Source organism: Anguilla anguilla, chromosome 4 (assembly GCF_013347855.1).
Source record: "Anguilla anguilla isolate fAngAng1 chromosome 4, fAngAng1.pri, whole genome shotgun sequence".
In the NCBI taxonomy this organism is placed as follows: Eukaryota; Metazoa; Chordata; class Actinopteri; order Anguilliformes; family Anguillidae; genus Anguilla; species Anguilla anguilla.
The window spans coordinates 60978918-60996417 of record NC_049204.1 but is presented as its reverse complement, the minus strand read 5'-3'; the positions used below and the strand labels follow the sequence as shown (position 1 = coordinate 60996417).

The 17500-nt window shown below is 46.6% G+C and overlaps 1 protein-coding gene across 2 annotated transcripts in view; it reads right to left on the bottom strand.

Annotated features, from left to right (window-relative positions):
- Positions 1-7243: 7243 nt before the first annotated feature.
- Positions 7244-17500, bottom strand: part of LOC118225469 (matrix metalloproteinase-16-like) — a 52467-nt gene continuing 42210 nt past the window's right edge. The window contains exons 8-11 of one of the 2 annotated variants that reach the window (XM_035413922.1): positions 15345-15483; positions 10346-10496; positions 9635-9750; positions 7244-9190 (exon numbers count right to left, since the gene is read on the bottom strand). In XM_035413922.1, coding sequence (XP_035269813.1) covers positions 8820-9190; positions 9635-9750; positions 10346-10496; positions 15345-15483 — 777 coding nt within the window. In that variant the 3' untranslated portion in view covers positions 7244-8819. The remainder of the gene's footprint in view (positions 9191-9634; positions 9751-10345; positions 10497-15344; positions 15484-17500) is intronic. The other variant, XM_035413923.1, reaches the window with a different exon arrangement.

Genomic DNA, 17500 nt, shown 5'->3' with positions numbered 1-17500 from the left:
TTGAAATTAGCAAGCTAATGAGCTCAGTCCCAAGTGTAGGACACTTAATGGAGGATACTCTTGCACTTCAGTTTCTTTAGTACGTATATCCATACCTGCAAAATCAGTTCCGTGTAAAGCTGTAGACAGTCTACTCATAACTTAAATGTTGTGACACAAGAAAGTATAACAGAGTTATAAACTATCAATGCAGAATTAAAACCTGATTAAAATCACGCGACAGCAGAGTTAAAAAATTAATAGTTTCCAGATTTAAAAATTCCACACACGGTTACAATCAGCACTGTTTCTGCTGAATGCATTCCAGTACCTGCTGTGAATATGGTGCAGCAGTTTCTCTGTCTGGCATCTTTCTATTTAACATTCACAACACATTTATTACTGTGCATGAAATACAGCCCAGCGAATCGGTGGTGAGAGCTTTGTTTAATTTATTTATTTTATTTTGCACGAGATATTAAGCCAGGATACTGACTCACTGTAGCCATCAGTGATCTCATTTGTGACAAAAAACTACAAGGACCAAGTTCCCCGAATGTCCTGGTCCATATAGGTCCTAAATTCGGGCCATTCAAATAAATTATATGACATTGATTAATGGGCCAGAACTGGACTTTTTTTTTAGATGGGTAATTCGATGAGTACAAAAACACTGTTATAGGTAGAAAAGTGGTTGTGCCATGACTCAATGTCAGTCAGCACTGTTGCCACGACGCAGGTCGACAAAATGTTTGGGGCGAAAAGACTGAAGATTTACGTCACAAACCTCATTTAGTTTATCTCTCTCTCTCTCTCTCTCTCTCTCTCTCTCTGACCAGATGAACCTGTGTCAGCAACTCCCCCCCCCCCCCACTGTATTTTTTTAAATGCCAGGTTAAATCAGGTGGAAATTATCCAATTACCCATCAGGGGGAGCCATACTGGAGAATGAGGTTTACACAGAAGAGAGAGGTAAAAACCCCATTAAGAGCTATGTGCTCTATCCCCGGTCCACAATTGACAGTGAAAAGAAGAAAAAAAAAAAGGTTTAAAAAGCCAATGTTGTAAAAGAAAAAGAAAAAAGTGACAGATGAAATTGGCGGGTCCTTTGTTCCAGGACATCAAAAATGTAAAATCTTGAAGAGAAAGAGAGAACGGCGAAATGAAAGGCGTAGGAGGGCTGACCGGGCGGTGGATTAAAGCACAATCAGGCGAACAGAACACAATACGGACTCACAATAGGCTGCTCCTCCGCATGCCCAAAATTAGGGAACGCTTTTGTGACCGAAATAATGGAGGAAAAAATTATAGAACTTCCGCTGTCAACTTCATATTTCTTATATTTATAATATTCTTCTAGTCCAGACGCTATTCCGTGGTTATGTTACCATGACGTTACTGTTACCATGTGACTCAAGGCATCCTGTTGGTTCATTTTTGGCACTTCCTTCCTCAGTAAGACGAAGGTAGAAATGCAGTAATGAAGCAAACATATTATATTGATATATTTTTAATTTAGTGAACAACATTGTAAATATTGTTTAATATATTGCTAATGCTGTATATAAAACAATTGTAAATATATTTTTTTGTCCCGTATATTGCTAATCTATCAAACAACATTTATTTTATTGTTAATATTACAATGGCAGTCATGGAAGCCATGATAATTTAACATATGCATCTCACTTTATGAATCAGGGTGTGCCCATTCAACCAGGACCTCATACAGATCAACATGTGCCACACCGGTGATGCCAGGTTTGAGCATGTCAACACTGTTTACAAAGTGTTTAGAAACATTAAGAGCTTGAAGAAACCAAGCTGATTAAAAAAAACAACACAAAAAAACAAGCTCAAAGTCTTATGAAACAACCTTCTCAGTTCATTGAAAAAATATATACATATATCAGAGAGAGGCTAGAGTAATTTCCATTACTCTATTCCATTTTCATTTTTATTTATTATCCTCTGTTTAATAAAGAAAAAATAGTGTTTTGAAAGAAAGGGTTTTGTGTCTTGTTGAGTCTTCAGTTCTGGGGGGGGGGGGGGGGGGGGGGGGGGGGGGGGCGGGGGGGGGGGTGTTGGGGGGTAACAGAATTGAAGGATTATTCTTTTTTTTGTGTAGAAGCAGGTGTTAAAACTTGGCCAGCTGAGGAGTTGCTGGTTTAAGGGAAACGTTTTCAGCTGCAAAGCTGTCTGATCCTGAGCAGCAGGCACCAGCTGGAACATCTGGACAGCCCACTTCTGACCTCATATGATCGCTCTCCCTGTCCTTCTCTCTTTCTTTCACACTCTATTTTTCTTTGTTTTCTTCCCTTTATTTTCTGTTCCCCTGTCTCCCCTCTCTCTCTCTCTTTTGTTTCTCTTTGGCTGTCTGCCTGTCTCTCTCTCTCATTCTTTCCTTCTCTCTCCCTCTCTCTCTCATTCTGTCTGGCTCTTTCTCACTCTTTCTTTCACTTGTTCCTCCAGTTCAGACGTGGAAAATGTGCACTCTCTCTTTCTCTCTCTCAGTTGCCTGTTATTCTTGTATCATGTAAGCTTTCAGGCCCCCTGTTCCCACACTTACATAGCCAGGGAGGGGGGGGGGGGGGGAGAAGAGAGGGGGGGGGGGAGTGGTGTCTGTACAACCAGCCAGGTCTTCTGAGTGCTGTCTCTACCTCCAGCATGAGTCTGATTCCATAGCCTCGTGTTCAACGCAAGGGCAGATCACACTTACCTCAGGCAGGTTCTGTACCCCCCGTATGGAGAAAGAGGGGCAATTATATACACAATCTTGTGTCCAGAGAGGCATGTGGCTGATTTGGTGGAGATCAATGGTAAATGAACTGCCTTTATATTTATTTATCCAAAGCGCTTTAAAATTGATGCCTCTCATTCACCAGAGTAGTTAGGGGTTAGGTGTCGTGCTCAGGGACACTTTTACACGCCCAGGGCGGGGATCGAACCGGCAACCCTCCGACTGCCAGACAACCACTCTTACCTCCTGAGCTATGTCGCCTCAATCCCCCTGGTTGGCCCCGCCTCTCCCCTGCATATCATTATCAGTGATGGAAAACAGAGATGGTAAATGAACTGCATTTATATAGCGCTTTTATCCAGAGTGCTTTACAATTGATGCCTCTCATTCACCAGAGCAGTTAGGGGTTAGGTGTCTTGCTCAGGGACACTTCGACACGCCCAGGGCGGGGATCGAACCGGCAACCCTCCGACTGCCAGACAACCGCTCTTACCTCCTGAGCTATGTCGCCTCAATCCCCCTGGTTGGCCCCGCCTCTCCCCTGAATATCATTACCAGTGATGGAAAAACAGAGAGAGGGAGCAGCTGTGGATCCCCGGGCATGTTTGCCGCTCCGAGGAGCAGCCGCGATCAGCACCGCCGCGGCGGTGGGGAAAAGAAGGACCGGCACGCAACTAACACCCCCCCCCCCCCCCCCCAAATCAGAGCCAGTTTTTAAACCTCAGTGCAGCAATTTTACTTACAGTTTAAGAGTATTTAACATGAATGCAATCAATTTTGGGTATCTAATTATAAAGCGAGAGTCTTCCTGGTTTTAAACCACGCTTCATAATTTCCATGTGAGGACGTAATTATTATTATTATTATTATTATTATTATTATTATTATTATTATCATCCTTAAGATTATTGTGATTATTATAATAATTATTATTAGTCATAATAATAGTACTAATAATATTAAAATGCAGCTATGCTGAGTGCTGACATGGAGCCTGTTTCCCTTAATGCTCTACTAGACCAGCCCTTTCGGATTTGCCTTCGGTAGCGCCGCAGCGCCGTAGCGCCGTAGCACCGTAGCGCCGCAGCGCCGTAGCGCGGAACAATGACGCTCTTTTCAGTCGGGCCCGTTCACAGACAGGCGTCTTCATCAGCGGCAGACCCGGTGGCGTTTTTTTTACGGCCGGCGCCAGGCAGAGGCTCCGCCGCTCCACCGGGCCGCGGCGGCCGGAGCCGTTCTCTCCCCCCCCCCCCGAACGCGGGGCCTGGTGCGTGTCGGACGTTTAATGGATGGCGAAAGCTTTTTTTCATTGGACGTCCCATGCATCACGCTGATAGGCGGACATCAATCAGGCCCCTCCAGAAAAAAAAAAAAGTTTTAAAGTTTGCCCTATAAAAAAAAAAAAAACAGTTTATGGATGTTGGTGTCAACTGCAAAGCCAGACTCTTAAGTGTTTGATTTCAGATGCAAGGAGAGAATGGGGAAATGCGTGTGTGTGTGTGTGTGTGTGCATACATGTCTGATTGATTGGGTGTGTGTTTGTGTGTGTGTGTGTGAGTGCGTGTGTGTATGTGTGTGTTTATCTAAATCTCATAGGTTTATTTCCATCGCTGTGAAAGTATAGCTCAATGTAGCACAATGCTAACATTCACCTGCTGTGTGCTGCTTATGGTAAAACTCACCGCAGATTTACAGTGTGTGGGATCAGGCCAGCATTGGCTGAGACCATTCCAAGTTCTTTCTTTTTTTTTTTAAAGACGTAGATGCATGTGACACTGGAAGAAGAATACGTTTGTCTGTGTACCCATAATACATTTCTTTACGCGAGAAGACGACAAGCATTGTGTGAGGCCCATGTGTGAGTTCCAAACTACCTGTGTGTGTGTGTGCGTGTGTGTGTCTGCATGAGAGAGAGAGAGAGAGAGCGAGAGAGAGAGAGAGAGAATGTGGGGGCATAAGTATGGTTGTGACTGTGCTTGTATACATGCATACATTTGCCCATATGTATGTATCTATATAAGTGCACATGTATGTGCGTCTACTGTGTGTGCACGCATGTCGTTTCGTGTGCAGGTGTGTGCGTGCGTGTTCACGTGTTAATGTGCATCACACTTTGCAGAAGAACGCGGATCGATACTGTGATTAATGGTGCTAATTTGCACTCTGGCCGCGGGATCATTAATGTGGGGCGCGTCTGTGACGGCGTCTCCGATCACTGCCCAGAGGACCTCTGGCTCCCCTGCCACCGCTGCTGTTACTTAAACCGCCAAATTTGGGGAGGGGGAGCGCACTCCCCAGATTCGCACCAACGATGGAAATGAATCAGGCTCATCAGCAAAAAAGCCAAATCCAGCCGCTCACGCATCATGTGACCCAGCGCACGACGCTGGGCCTGCCACACGCCAGACTGAAGCCCTTGCAGACGCAGCGAAACTGGCAGCCAACACACGCCCGAGGACGACGTGCAACCCCGACACGTCTCCACCGGGTCGATCAAAGACATGCTGGAGTCCGCGTGGAATCTGGACTCCAGAAATTGGAACTGAGAACAAGGGACGTGGAACCTACAGCCCAGCGCTTAGAACATGGTGTGCTCGGTGAGCTCTTTTGGTCTTGGTAAGAAATCCTCTGAAGCATTATAGATAGGAGTGAGGAAAACGTGACCATGCTGAATTCATTTTCATCTGCAAAGAACCATTAACCACAAACAGTCGGAGTCTTTGATTCCATGTCACCGTCTCCCTCCCCCTCTCCCCCCCCCCCCTTGGTCATATCACAGGGTGAGGCTTCTCTGAGCATTGACATGGAACCTTATGAAAGCAAGAGCGAATAGAAATCTCCCTGTGTGCACCTGTGTTCCTGGAGGCACAATGTGTAATCTTCTCACTATCTTCTCAACGACCCACTCCTGAGCTGTGAAAGTCTTCCTCCCTCTGTGATTTGTGGCGTGAGCAGACCATAGCACAGACCCCCCCCCCCCCCACACCCCCACCGCACACCATTAATCAAGCCGTCTACACCCTCTCTCCAGAGCCAAATGGAAGTTGCCATCAGCGCAGTTTCCATTAAACGTGTGTTAGCCGCTGCGGTCAGGGCCGGGGCTAGAGCCGGAGCATGAGGTGGGGTTAAGGAACACCTCCGGAATGGCTGAACAGTAAACGGAGAGGGCGGCTCGAGCTCGCCTTGCTGTGCTTTCACCTCCGCGAAAAGCCCGTTTGTTCCTCTAGCACTTTCATGTTGCACGTACCTCCATCCAGCAATGTTGTGCTTTGTATCATTGTCTTGATGTTGTAGCTTGTCATGTCTCCTAGACTGACTTAGCTTAGGTTAGGGCAGATAGTAATGTTTACTGTGTGAACTGGACTTACTGTGTTCATGGCCATGAATAACAGGTACAAAATGAGTATTGTACCTCATTGGACCTGTGTTTTGCAATTGTTCCAATGACCTTCAGTATGCACTTATTGTACGTCGCTGTGGATAAAAGCTTCTGCCAAATGAATGTAATGTAAACGTAATGTTTGTCCCGTTTCCACAGAATACCCACCGCTACTGGCTTTTGCCGTGCCCAGTCACACAAGACAACCGCTTTCCCAGAATGCTGTACTTCTCATGTAGAATATGACAACAGAAGACGCCGAACTTGTTGTGGTAGGAGTAAAGCGAGAAGCGTTCGTCTCCTCAGTTCTTTAGGTGAGGTGCAGCAAAGAGTGTTAGCATGTCAGCCTAATACGTCCTGTATGTGCCTAAGCAATTAAGTCCACTCTGAATCCATGCTAAGTACGTCCTACCCGTGTAAAGAACTTTCTTTTTTTTGCTTTCTCCACAGATTTTTAATTTCCCTCCAGACCTGCCTTTCCACTGACATCTGACATTTTTAATCGACACAGACGCACCAAACAGACCCTCAGCTCCCCTTGTCGCTCATGTTTTGATTGATCTTGTGTTGGCCACATTGAAATAAAACGCGAGTCGACATTTAGAAACTTGATGCCTATGTAACCATTTCCCCTGGACAGCTTCGTAGATTCCCTCATATTTTCAGAAAAAAAATGGGTGTAGTGATGATGCAATAATTTAAAAAGTTTAAGGCATTTTTTAATCATGTACTGATCAATTTATTAATTCTCATAGGACTTTTCCAAAGAAGGGTCCCAACTTGAGTCTTACATGTAGAAGTAGAAGTCCACATGTGTCCCTCTCAACATAAAAAAAGAAAAAAAGAAATTGGCATAAAACAGACACACATTCAAACAATACCTTCCATTCAACAGTGACACAGAGTCCCAGGTTGAGTGACCTCTTTTGCTAGCATCTCACATGCTTCCATATCTGAGCTGAGCTGAGCTGTACCACTTGAATGCTGAGGTCTGATAATTACTCATTTTGTTGTACCAGGAAAAATAAAAGTGGTTAAAAAAGTTTTGAAATGCAGCAGTGATGGATCTAGTCATGCTCAAGCAAACAAGAACCTTACTGGAAAATGACTTGACAACTTATTACCACGGAAAACCTTTTTCTCTCTCTCTCTCTCGTTTATTTTGTCTGTATTGTTTCATTAACTTTTTCTCCCCTCAAATGAAAGGTCAAGATGATGGGTGGGTGGGAAAAAAAACGTGCCCTTGTACTACATAAGACTGCCATGACACTCCTGGTCAACAGAGGGCGCCAGAGGGAAGATCCTTCCTCAGAATGGAGCTGAACGGTATTCTGAGGCTCTTTAACATTAAAGGACACTAACCCAAATCCCACCCCTCAAATACAAATATAAAACGATAAAACAAAATGTTTGACGGATGACTAAAGCACAACCCTAGACAAACGTCTGAAAGAATGGTCCTTTTGGAAGTGAACTGTGATGATTTTTTTTTTTTTGGGGGGGGGGGGGGGGGGAGGAGGGTAAAGAGAGGGAGGATGAGGAAGGTGAATCGTCATCATCAAGGATTTGTTTGTAGTTGTTCTCTTTGACCTCGCTCTGTCTGTCTGGCTTAGGGAGCCAATGCAGCGTATCAGGCGGACGCAGTGACACTCCCGCTTGAGTTAGTGGCTTCTCTGGAGAGCGGCTGGGTGCTCTCCCTGGCTGCTTGGACAGATATATTTCACTTTAAGTGCAGGTTAGACCGGTCTCCTTCCTCCCCTGGGACTGGCGGGCCGACTCTGAGGTCCCAGGCACGCGGCCACAAACCGCCAAAGGCTGTCAATCAAAACAAGAGACGCCATGGCGACGGACCCACCAGGTCTTTCAACGAACAAACAAAAACAATGCAAAAAAATAAAAATAAAAAAAAATAAAAAGCATGAAAAAGATGATCTGTAATTAAGGCGGTTAAAAATATTGCAGTTTTGGCCCCTGTTTTAAGACAGACTGCCACAACAGTCAGTTTCCCACTCCTAATCAAGGACAAACAGACTCAGAGTGGAGAGAAAAGGAAAATGAAAAAAAGAATGATTAAAAAATTCCGAAAAATGGTGATCCTCTTTGGACAGAGTTTATTTATTTGGCTTGGGGGTTTTTTTTTCTTCTTCTTCCGGAGTAAAATGCTTTAAAGCAAAATAAAAAATAAAAAAAATATCGTCATAAATTGTCCGTAAAAATAAATAATTTCAAAGACGAGATAAAGTAGGAAGCTGATGACTCGCCAAATTGTAGGCAAGTTCAACTCGGGCGTTTTGTGTTTTTTTTTTTTGTTGATAATTTTCTTTTTTTTCGGAGCGTGCAGAAAGGCTTAAGACTGAGATGTACTGGACGTCCTTTTTATCAGCAAAGAAAGACCTGATGTGAATTAGGAAGAGAACAACAAAGCAGTGCGCCATGGGAAGTATCCGAGCTGAAAGCCCTTCCTCTCTGGTTCATGGATGCACTGAGCTGTACTGAGTGGGGTAGATGGGGGGAGGGCCGATGCCCCTCCCTCCAATTTCAGGGGTGGGTGTGTGGGTGGGGTCTAGGCCCACATCAACCACCCACCCACCCCTAAATGTGCCCCCCCACAAAAAAGTGGGCAAAGGGAGGTCAGTAAGGGCTGTAGTCTGCAAATTCAACATGGAGGCCCTGGAGGACATGGGGGTGGGGGCGGGGTCGGTGGGCGGGGTTTAAGGGACCTCACACCCACTCCTGCATGGATCGCTTGCAGTACAGTATGTGTCTGGGCGTGCCTTTCCTCTTGAACTGAAAGACGGTGTAGAGGAGCACCAGCAGGCAGAGGGCCAGGACGCAGGGGATGACGATGGCCACGGCCTTCACCGTTCCCGCCGTGTTGTCCAGCTTGATGACGATGTCCACGTCCTCCTGCGGGGGCCGTCGGTCCCGGTCCCGATCCCTGTCCCGGTCCCGGTCCCGGTCGCGCTCCGGGTCCAGCGTGTCGTCGCAGCCCATGAAGTCCCTCAGGATGGACCTGGGGTAGCCCGGCTCCACCCTCAGCTTCTGGTTGCTGAACTTCCAGTACTCCTTCCCCTTGTAGAAGTAGGTGAACCCTGGAGCGCGGGGAGAGAGGAACAGGAGAGGACATAGAGATGGCCGCCAGCGACCCGACTCATTCAACATGCTTCTCCTTCTGCTGTGTCTCACCCGCTCCTCTACCCTCCATCTCTGACCAGCCACCAGCCAGTGAGGCACAGGCCAGCATGGTGTTTCTGTTTCACCTTAAACCCTTTGCTGTGTGAGGTCACAAATACGCGACTGGAACGTTCCCACCCGAACATTCTAATGCCGATGTAACAATCGCTACTGGTGACTGAAAGCAGAGGAGTTCCAGAACACTGACTTTAAAAAAAAAAAACAAAAAAAAAACAAATGACATTCCAAAAAGCCTACTCCTTGAATCGGTTAGAATCAGGGGGAAAAAAGGGACCCAGGTGAGGTGAGAGAGCTGCTTTAATTAATCAAAATTCTCAGACATAACAATCGGGGATCCGTACCGTTGGCTTTGTCCACGAAGGCCCCCTGGGGCGACTCAGGGACGCCCTTCCACACGGAGATGGGTCTGGGGTAGCCCGGGTCCATGGTCCTCATCTCCTCATTGTAACGCCAGTACCTGAAACCGACCACAGAGAATTGGGAGGGTAGTACGGTCAAGACCCACAACTTCAGAAGGGAAAGTGAGATCGTTATACATAACACACAACAGTGAGATTATGATCACCATCCTGGGCCCTGTTTCACAAAGCAGGATTACTGAGTTAGTTGGATAACTGCGCTGAGTAAAACCCAGAACCCTCCCAATTCTGGAACACGGACTGAAGAAAAACAGAGCTGATCCGTGCTTTACTCAGAAATGAACGAATGAGTCGACGGGTCAGAGAACAGAGAGTCAAGACGGTACGGGAATGAGTCGGCAGTGTAGAGAACGTAATGAGTTGGTGGTTTAGAGAACAGAGAGTTAAGATGGTACAGGAATTAGTCGGCAGTGTAGAGAACGTAATGAGTTGGTGGTTCAGAGAACAGAGAGTTAAGATGGTACAGGAATGAGTCGGCAGTGTAGAGAACGTAATGAGTTGGTGGTTTAGAGAACAGAGAGTTAAGATGGTACAGGAATGAGTCGGCAGTGTAGAGAACGTAATGAGTTGGTGGTTTAGAGAACAGAGAGTTAAGATGGTGCAGGAATGATCTGACGAGTTGGCTCCACAGACCTGTCTCCCTTGAAGAAGTACGTTTTGGCCACGTCCTCCCACCAGACGGCTGTCTCAATGCTGTGCGTGGGCATGCCGCTGCCGAACATGGAGATGTCCTGGGGGTACGCGGGCTGCAGCGTGGTGTCCTTGAACACCCAGAACCGGTTCCCTGGCAACAGAGAGAACAGCAGGATCAGCCAAACCAGCCAAACCCAGGAACACTCAGAATCAGTTCCCTAGCAACAGAGACAATGGCAGGATCAGCCGAATGAGCCAGACCCCGGAAACAGTCAGAACCAGCTCTCTAGCAACAGAGAGAACAGCGGGATCAGCCAAACGAGCCAGACCCTGGGACACTCAGAACAGCTTCCCTAGCAACAGAGACAAGAAGAGCCTCAAGCAGCCACGCCCGGAGTCTTTTTTGCACAGTCCATGGATTTGATTGGTTGAGCTGTGCCAGGCATCTGCCAATCTGACCGGGCAAATGACAGCCGGCCATTCTTGTGTTTTTTTTTTTCTTCTCAAGAGCACTTCCTGTCTTATTCTAGAGAAGTTCTAGTGAAGTTTAGCGCCTGCTCAACTCCCAAAGTTTCCTTGACGTTCACAGGGTGAGACGTATATTCATTTTTCGTTTTTGTATGACAGCCGATTACCTGTAAAATTGGTAAGAAGAAGCAGAGCGATGCAATTTCCTCCTGGTTAACACAAGTGCATAAATTTCATTTATGTTTTGACCGCCTGCACTCTGTTCACGTCAGTGGTAATTTGTTGAGATCGCGCAGTTCAGGTCACGGAGAGTCAATGCAATTAAAGCAAGGCTGTTCCGTGAGAACGTTCAACTCAGGTCTTTGTGCCGAACGTTTTTGTCTGTCAGACGTGAGTACTTAGCATCCCTGCGTAGCCCTGGCTTTTCAATCACGCACTTCTATTTTAATCTCTCCTCTCTTACGAACATCAAGCTCTGTGGAGCCCTAGCAGATCCAGCCGTTCAGAAACAAGAGCAAGGGTGACCGGGGGTGTCTAAGTTTTGAAAGAGGTTAGCTTGTGTTATTTCTCTCACAGAACCAATTGGTGGGGACAGGGGAGTAGGGAGTAGGAGGGGGTGGGGTGGTAGGGATGTGGGGGGTTGGACAGGGCTACTAAGGGGAAGGAATGTCAAGGTCAAAACCAGAATTCCAGACGACAAATACACATGTGCACACAATATATATAATTGATCATACATTACAAGTTTGCACGCAAGCTGAAGCTAGAAAAAAAAAAATCTACTTCAGGGCGTTTGACTGTAGACCAGGAGAGCCAAAGTGTCCGTTGGCTTCTTGTGTTCTCCCAATCAGCAGCCAGCCGCAGAGGTGAAATTGTTCCCAGGCGAGTCAGCCAACTGCTTTAATTGGCTGAAGTGCTGGGTTAGAGAGGAACTCATTCACACCCGCGGGACACCAGGGAGTGCTGGGTTAGAGAGGAACTCATTCACACCCGCGGGACACCAGGAAGTGCTGGGTTAGAGAGGAACTCATTCACACCCGCGGGACACCAGGAAGTGCTGGGTTAGAGAGGAACTCATACACACCCGCGGGACACCAGGACCAGGGTCCGCCACTGAGCCGTACGACAGAAACGAAATCACTGGGCTCAGCTTCGTATATTTGCTCACCTCTGTCTCTTTGCTGTGTTTGTCGGCGTTTAAAATGAAGTATTACATCAACAAACAAAAAAAAAACCTATGGGAGTGTTGGTTCATCGTCGCAGATTCACGGGTTTTCCGTTATGAACACGGAGCCCTTGGCTCCGACGTGCATTAGAATAAAAGGAATACGTGGCGGGGGAGCATTGATCTGTTTGGTGTTGGATCACGGATCACGCCACAGCTCGGATACGCGCAGCTCGGTCCAAGCGGCGGGTAAACGCGGGATTACTGTCACGGCGCGAAGGCGGCGATCGGTGCAGCTGGGAAGGTTTGTCAGACCCAGCTGTGCCCACTCACACCAGAAAACATACACTCACACACACACACACCTACACAAACACATACTCTCACACACACACACACACACACACCTACACAAACACATACTCACACACTCATGTGCTCTCTCTCTCTCTCTCTCTCTCTCTCTCTCTCAAACAAACAAACTCACAAAAACCCCCACACACACTCATACAAACACATACTCACACACAAACACACACCCACATACTTTCTCTCTCACACATACAAACAAACTCACAAAAACCCACACTTACACAAACATGTACACACACGCACACACATACACACACACACACACCAAAAACCCACACACACACACACACACAAACACACACCCACATGCTCCCTCTCTCACACACACACTCACACAAACCCACATAAATATACACACACACACACACAAACAGACTTCAAAGCAGAAACACACTCAGGCATCGCATTACGTCACAGTTCATTAAACGAAACAGTGTGCGAATAATTATTAACAGTTCTTTCTCCTGTTTGTCAGCAGGTCCTCACTCTAAATGCCTTTCACCCACAAGATTCCACATTCTTTTATACTGTGGTAATGTGCAGGTGTAAAAGTGGGAACATCATGTAAGAAAAACACAAAATAAAATATCATTATTATTATTATTATCATCGTCATCATCATCATCATCATCATCATCATCATCATCATCATCATCATTATCATTACACTGTCAAATTTCAGCCAGCAGAAACAGATCCTGGGGTGGCGGAATAGTACTATATATTAGGGGACTGGATTTATAACTCCAGAGGTTGCAGGTTTGACAGATTGTTAGTTATAACTGGGCATGACTGAAATGAGAGAGACCTACAGTGCACACTCTCAGTGCACTCTCTAAGTGCACTTTCTCAGTGGACTCTCTTCTTGGGGCTGCATACTGATTTTTTTCCTGTCACAGACTCAATGAGCAGGTTGCAGTTTCACAGTTACATTCGCTCATTAGTCAGTGATGCTGATATAAGTCCACCGTGAGCAGCAGGATTTTGTTGAAGGCTCTTACCTCTTGAGAAATTACAGGATATGAACATAAATCTAAGCAAAGTTGTTTAATGCTCTCGTCTGGCACACATAACAATAAATTAATAATGTGCTCCTTCTTCTCTTGTTTCCTTTCAGTAGACAAGCTACAATTTGTAGCGCCAACACTCACTTTTCGCACTAAGAGGGAATTCATCAAAAATAAATGCGTGGCTGAGAACGAAGGCAGTTTATAGTGGTTTAAATGCATCTGAGTGCATGTGTGATTGTTTTTAGACAGACCATTTATAAATGTCTGAGTGTATGTGTATTTGTTTAGAGACAGAGCATTCATAAATGTCTGAGTGCATATGTGTCTGTGTGTCTGCGTCTTGATGTGTTTGTGGCAGATGAGTCATGTTCTTCTGTCTCTGTCTCTCTCACTCTCTCTTTCTCAAACACACACACACAAACATACACACACAGGCACACACACATGCACACATACACACACACAAACACACACACACACACACACAGTCTAAACCTGAAGACACATTACCTCTCTCGGACTAATGTCCAGTTAGCACGTTAGCACGTTAGCAGCCTCAAGGCCAGTGATAATTCTCCTCCTTTCCTATGGTAATCCCCCTTCAGTAAATCCTTTCTACATTCTCTGGAAAAAGGAAGTGGTAAAATCCCTCCAGCCTGCCCCTGAAGAGAGTGACATGGAAGGTTCTACATTGTCTCTGCAAGTTCTGGCCCCGCCCAAAAGGAAGGCCAAATAAGGTCATGTGGGCGGGGTTTAGAATGGTAACGGGAGAGTAACTCTCCACAAACCCAACTGGGGTTATTAACTTACTGATACCAACCAATCAGGGTATTCAGCTACGGGGAGGAAAGTCATTCCCATTGGTTAATGGGCGTGATTGACAGCTTATTGTAACTCCACCCCACGGGGTTCACAGAGTCTCTTGTCACTTTCTAAAAAAAAAAAAGGAAGTAAATGAAAAAACCTTCTTTTTTTCCCTCATTCAGAGATCTCATCTGGTCATACATCTTTGAACAGCAGGCTGGGGACTAATGGAAATAAAATGAATTGGTGTGAAATGGTGTTCTGGGTGTGCGGTCGCTGACGAGATTGGACCAGCTTTTGAGAGTCTCATGACTCCCCGCCGGGCTGCGTCGGAAGCAGCTCGCAGAAAGTAAAAACCCTTCCCAGAATTCTGTTCCAAATCAAGGACATGCTGTGGAAACAAAGAGCATAGTCCTGTCTGTTTTTTTTCTGTCAGTCAAGTCGCTAAAAGAGCGATACTCCAATCTGGCCCTCGAGGCCAGAGGCACCTGCTGGTATTCTTTCCTACCTGGTAGTTAATTTGGATGATTACTGTCACTGATTGGCCAGAGAATTATCTCCTGGGTTTAGATCGGTCCTGATGAGAGGACGGAAGAATGAAAACCGGCAGAGGGGCAGATTTGAGCGTCCCAGTGTGACGTGGTTTGACTTGAGGACTGAGCCTCTTAAAGAGCTCCTAGTTTGGTCAGTTATTTACCCTCCTACAGGGGCTGCTGACCACAATCCTCAATGGCAGGGTTCAGCAGCAGGTCATGGGCCCATCCACACGCAAGGTTCCCCAAGGGAACGGCCAGTACCCCACCTGGGATTCAAACCTGCAACCTCTTGGATCCCAAACCATTACGTTGCATTTCTTCGGCACAGCATTGTTCTTTCAATGCTGTATTTGTTATTATTTAATGAATTATACTTCACGGATGAATCGATCTGCTAGTGACAGGATGTTTAAATGACTTGATTCATTCACGCGTCAGTTGTAAGTGTGCCCATTACTCAGGGTTTGAAAAACACTGTCAGCTTCCATCGGGACCTACAGGAAGCAAACTCAATGCGAGGAAGCGAGGGAGGAAGGAGGAACAGGAAACAGCGGTAACCTTGGTGATCATCCCTCCGGCGGTGTTGTTGGACACCCCCACAACCCCCAAGCCCCCAACCTCCCAACCTCCCAACCCCCCCGTACCTTTGAAGAAGACAAATTTCCCCTCGCTGTTCTCGTACACGGCGTCAATCTTGGGGGGCAGGCCCCTCCAGAAGTAGGCTATCTGCATGGGGTAGCCAGGCATTACGGCGTTGTCCCGCACCCGCCAGAACCACTGGTCCTGAGAGAGAGAGAGAGAGAGAGGGAGAGAGAGAGATGGAGGGGAGGAGACAGTCTTTAAAAAACAGTTCTTTCAATGCCCTTACATTTATGTACACAACAGCTGTTTCAATGCACAAATGTTACAAACATATGACAGTTCTTTCAATGCACAACCTGTATTAACATGTATATGACAGCTTTATAAAAGTACCATGCTTACAAACATGTAAATGACAGCTCTGTCAAAGTATAACTCACTAGCATGTAAAAAGCAGCTTACGTCAGCTTGTAAAGAGAGCTAATCTCAAATCAGCGGGAAAAATCATTCCTCAACACGAAATATTGAGCCACAGTGCTGTTACCACAGGAAGTAGAGACCCTGATAAAGCCGGGCACAGTTTCCCTTTTTAAAATTTTTTTTTTTTTTACAGGAAGTACAAATAGTCAAATAAGGTCTTAGTGAAAACTGCCAGGAGGGAGAGACAGCAAATGGAAAGCGTTTTTTTTTAAAGGAGTTTTTGGAAGCATGCTGGTTTCCACAGCTGGAATGACAACACGGAGAAAGGGCTGACAGGTTCTGCCACAGGATAAGGATGACATTCGGCGTGTCTACGCAGAACACAGAGTGACTGACAGGTGTCCGTCGTTCTGAGTCCAACAAAAGCTCAGATACGTGGTACGGTAGCCTGACATGATGCCATTACTGTATCTTACTGTATCTGGTATTTATCACTGGTGCCCCAGCGCAGCCTGGGGCTAATTAACCAGCCTCTTTATTTACCCTGTCAGATGGAAGCCCAAACTATGCGAAACCGAGCCGATCCACTCCTGAGGTCCGTCCGCCTCTCACTCAGCGGCAGAACCGCGAAGGTCGGGGCCTTGGGCCCGAGAGAGGACCAGCTGCAGCAGGACCAATCACGGGCTCAGGACCGGGCTCGTCGCCACGTCAACAGTGGCGCTTGCGTCCAAGTGAATGACATCACAGGCATTAAGATTTTGGGACGGGAGGGGGGGACAGAGGAAATCCCCCTGTTCCTCTTCCAGGCCTGCTCTGATGTTCCAGCCAGGACCCTGGATCAACTCAGTAACCCCAACCCCCCCCCCCCCCACCCTAAATCATTACTGTTTATTCCCACACTCCAGCTGACCATGCTCTGCTTCCTTCTTCTATTTTTTCATTTCACTTTTCCACAAAAGTTCACAGGGCAGCCAAAACAGAATTTTATTCCTCCCAACTCAATATACTCTGTTTCATTATTTCCCTCTCCACGCCAAGCAGCCAATCAGAGCCAAATTAGGTCTGTGTCCCATTTCAAAGTCAAAATAACATAAATAAACAAACAATAAGCCAACCAAAGAGCAACTGCACCCTGTTTGAAAGAAAGAAAAAGAGCATGACTTCTCCTGACATGTGACAGGGAACTGTGCTACAGTGCATTACATCATTCAGCGTAGCAGGAAAAGCCCTTCCAGGAAAACACACACACACACACACACACACACACACACACACACACACGGAGGGATCTGCAGTTTATTCAGCTGGTGTCTGTCTGCAGCCCTCTCAGCCACAGCATCCTTCCAGCTGAAAGAAGGAGGCTGTGGCTTAGGACATTACATTACATTACATTACATTACATTACATTACAGGCATTTAGCAGACTTATCCAGAGCAACCTACACAACTTCTACATTGTATCCATTTATACAGCTGGATATATATATACTAAAGCAATGCAGGCCATGTACCTTGCTCAAGGGTACAACGGCTGTGCCCCCACCCAGGAATCAAACCTGTGGCCTCTAAGTTACAAGGCCAGCTCCTTACCCATTACACTACACTGCCGCCCTAGAACTTCCACACATAGAACCTAGACCCTAAACTGGGGCCTAACCCGGGGCCTAAACTGGGGCCTAAACCGGGGCCTAAACCAGGCCCTAAACCGGGGCCTAACCCGGGGCCTAACCCGGGGCCTAAACTGGGGCCTAAACCGGGGCCTAAACCAGGCCCTAAACCGGGGCCTAACCCGGGGCCT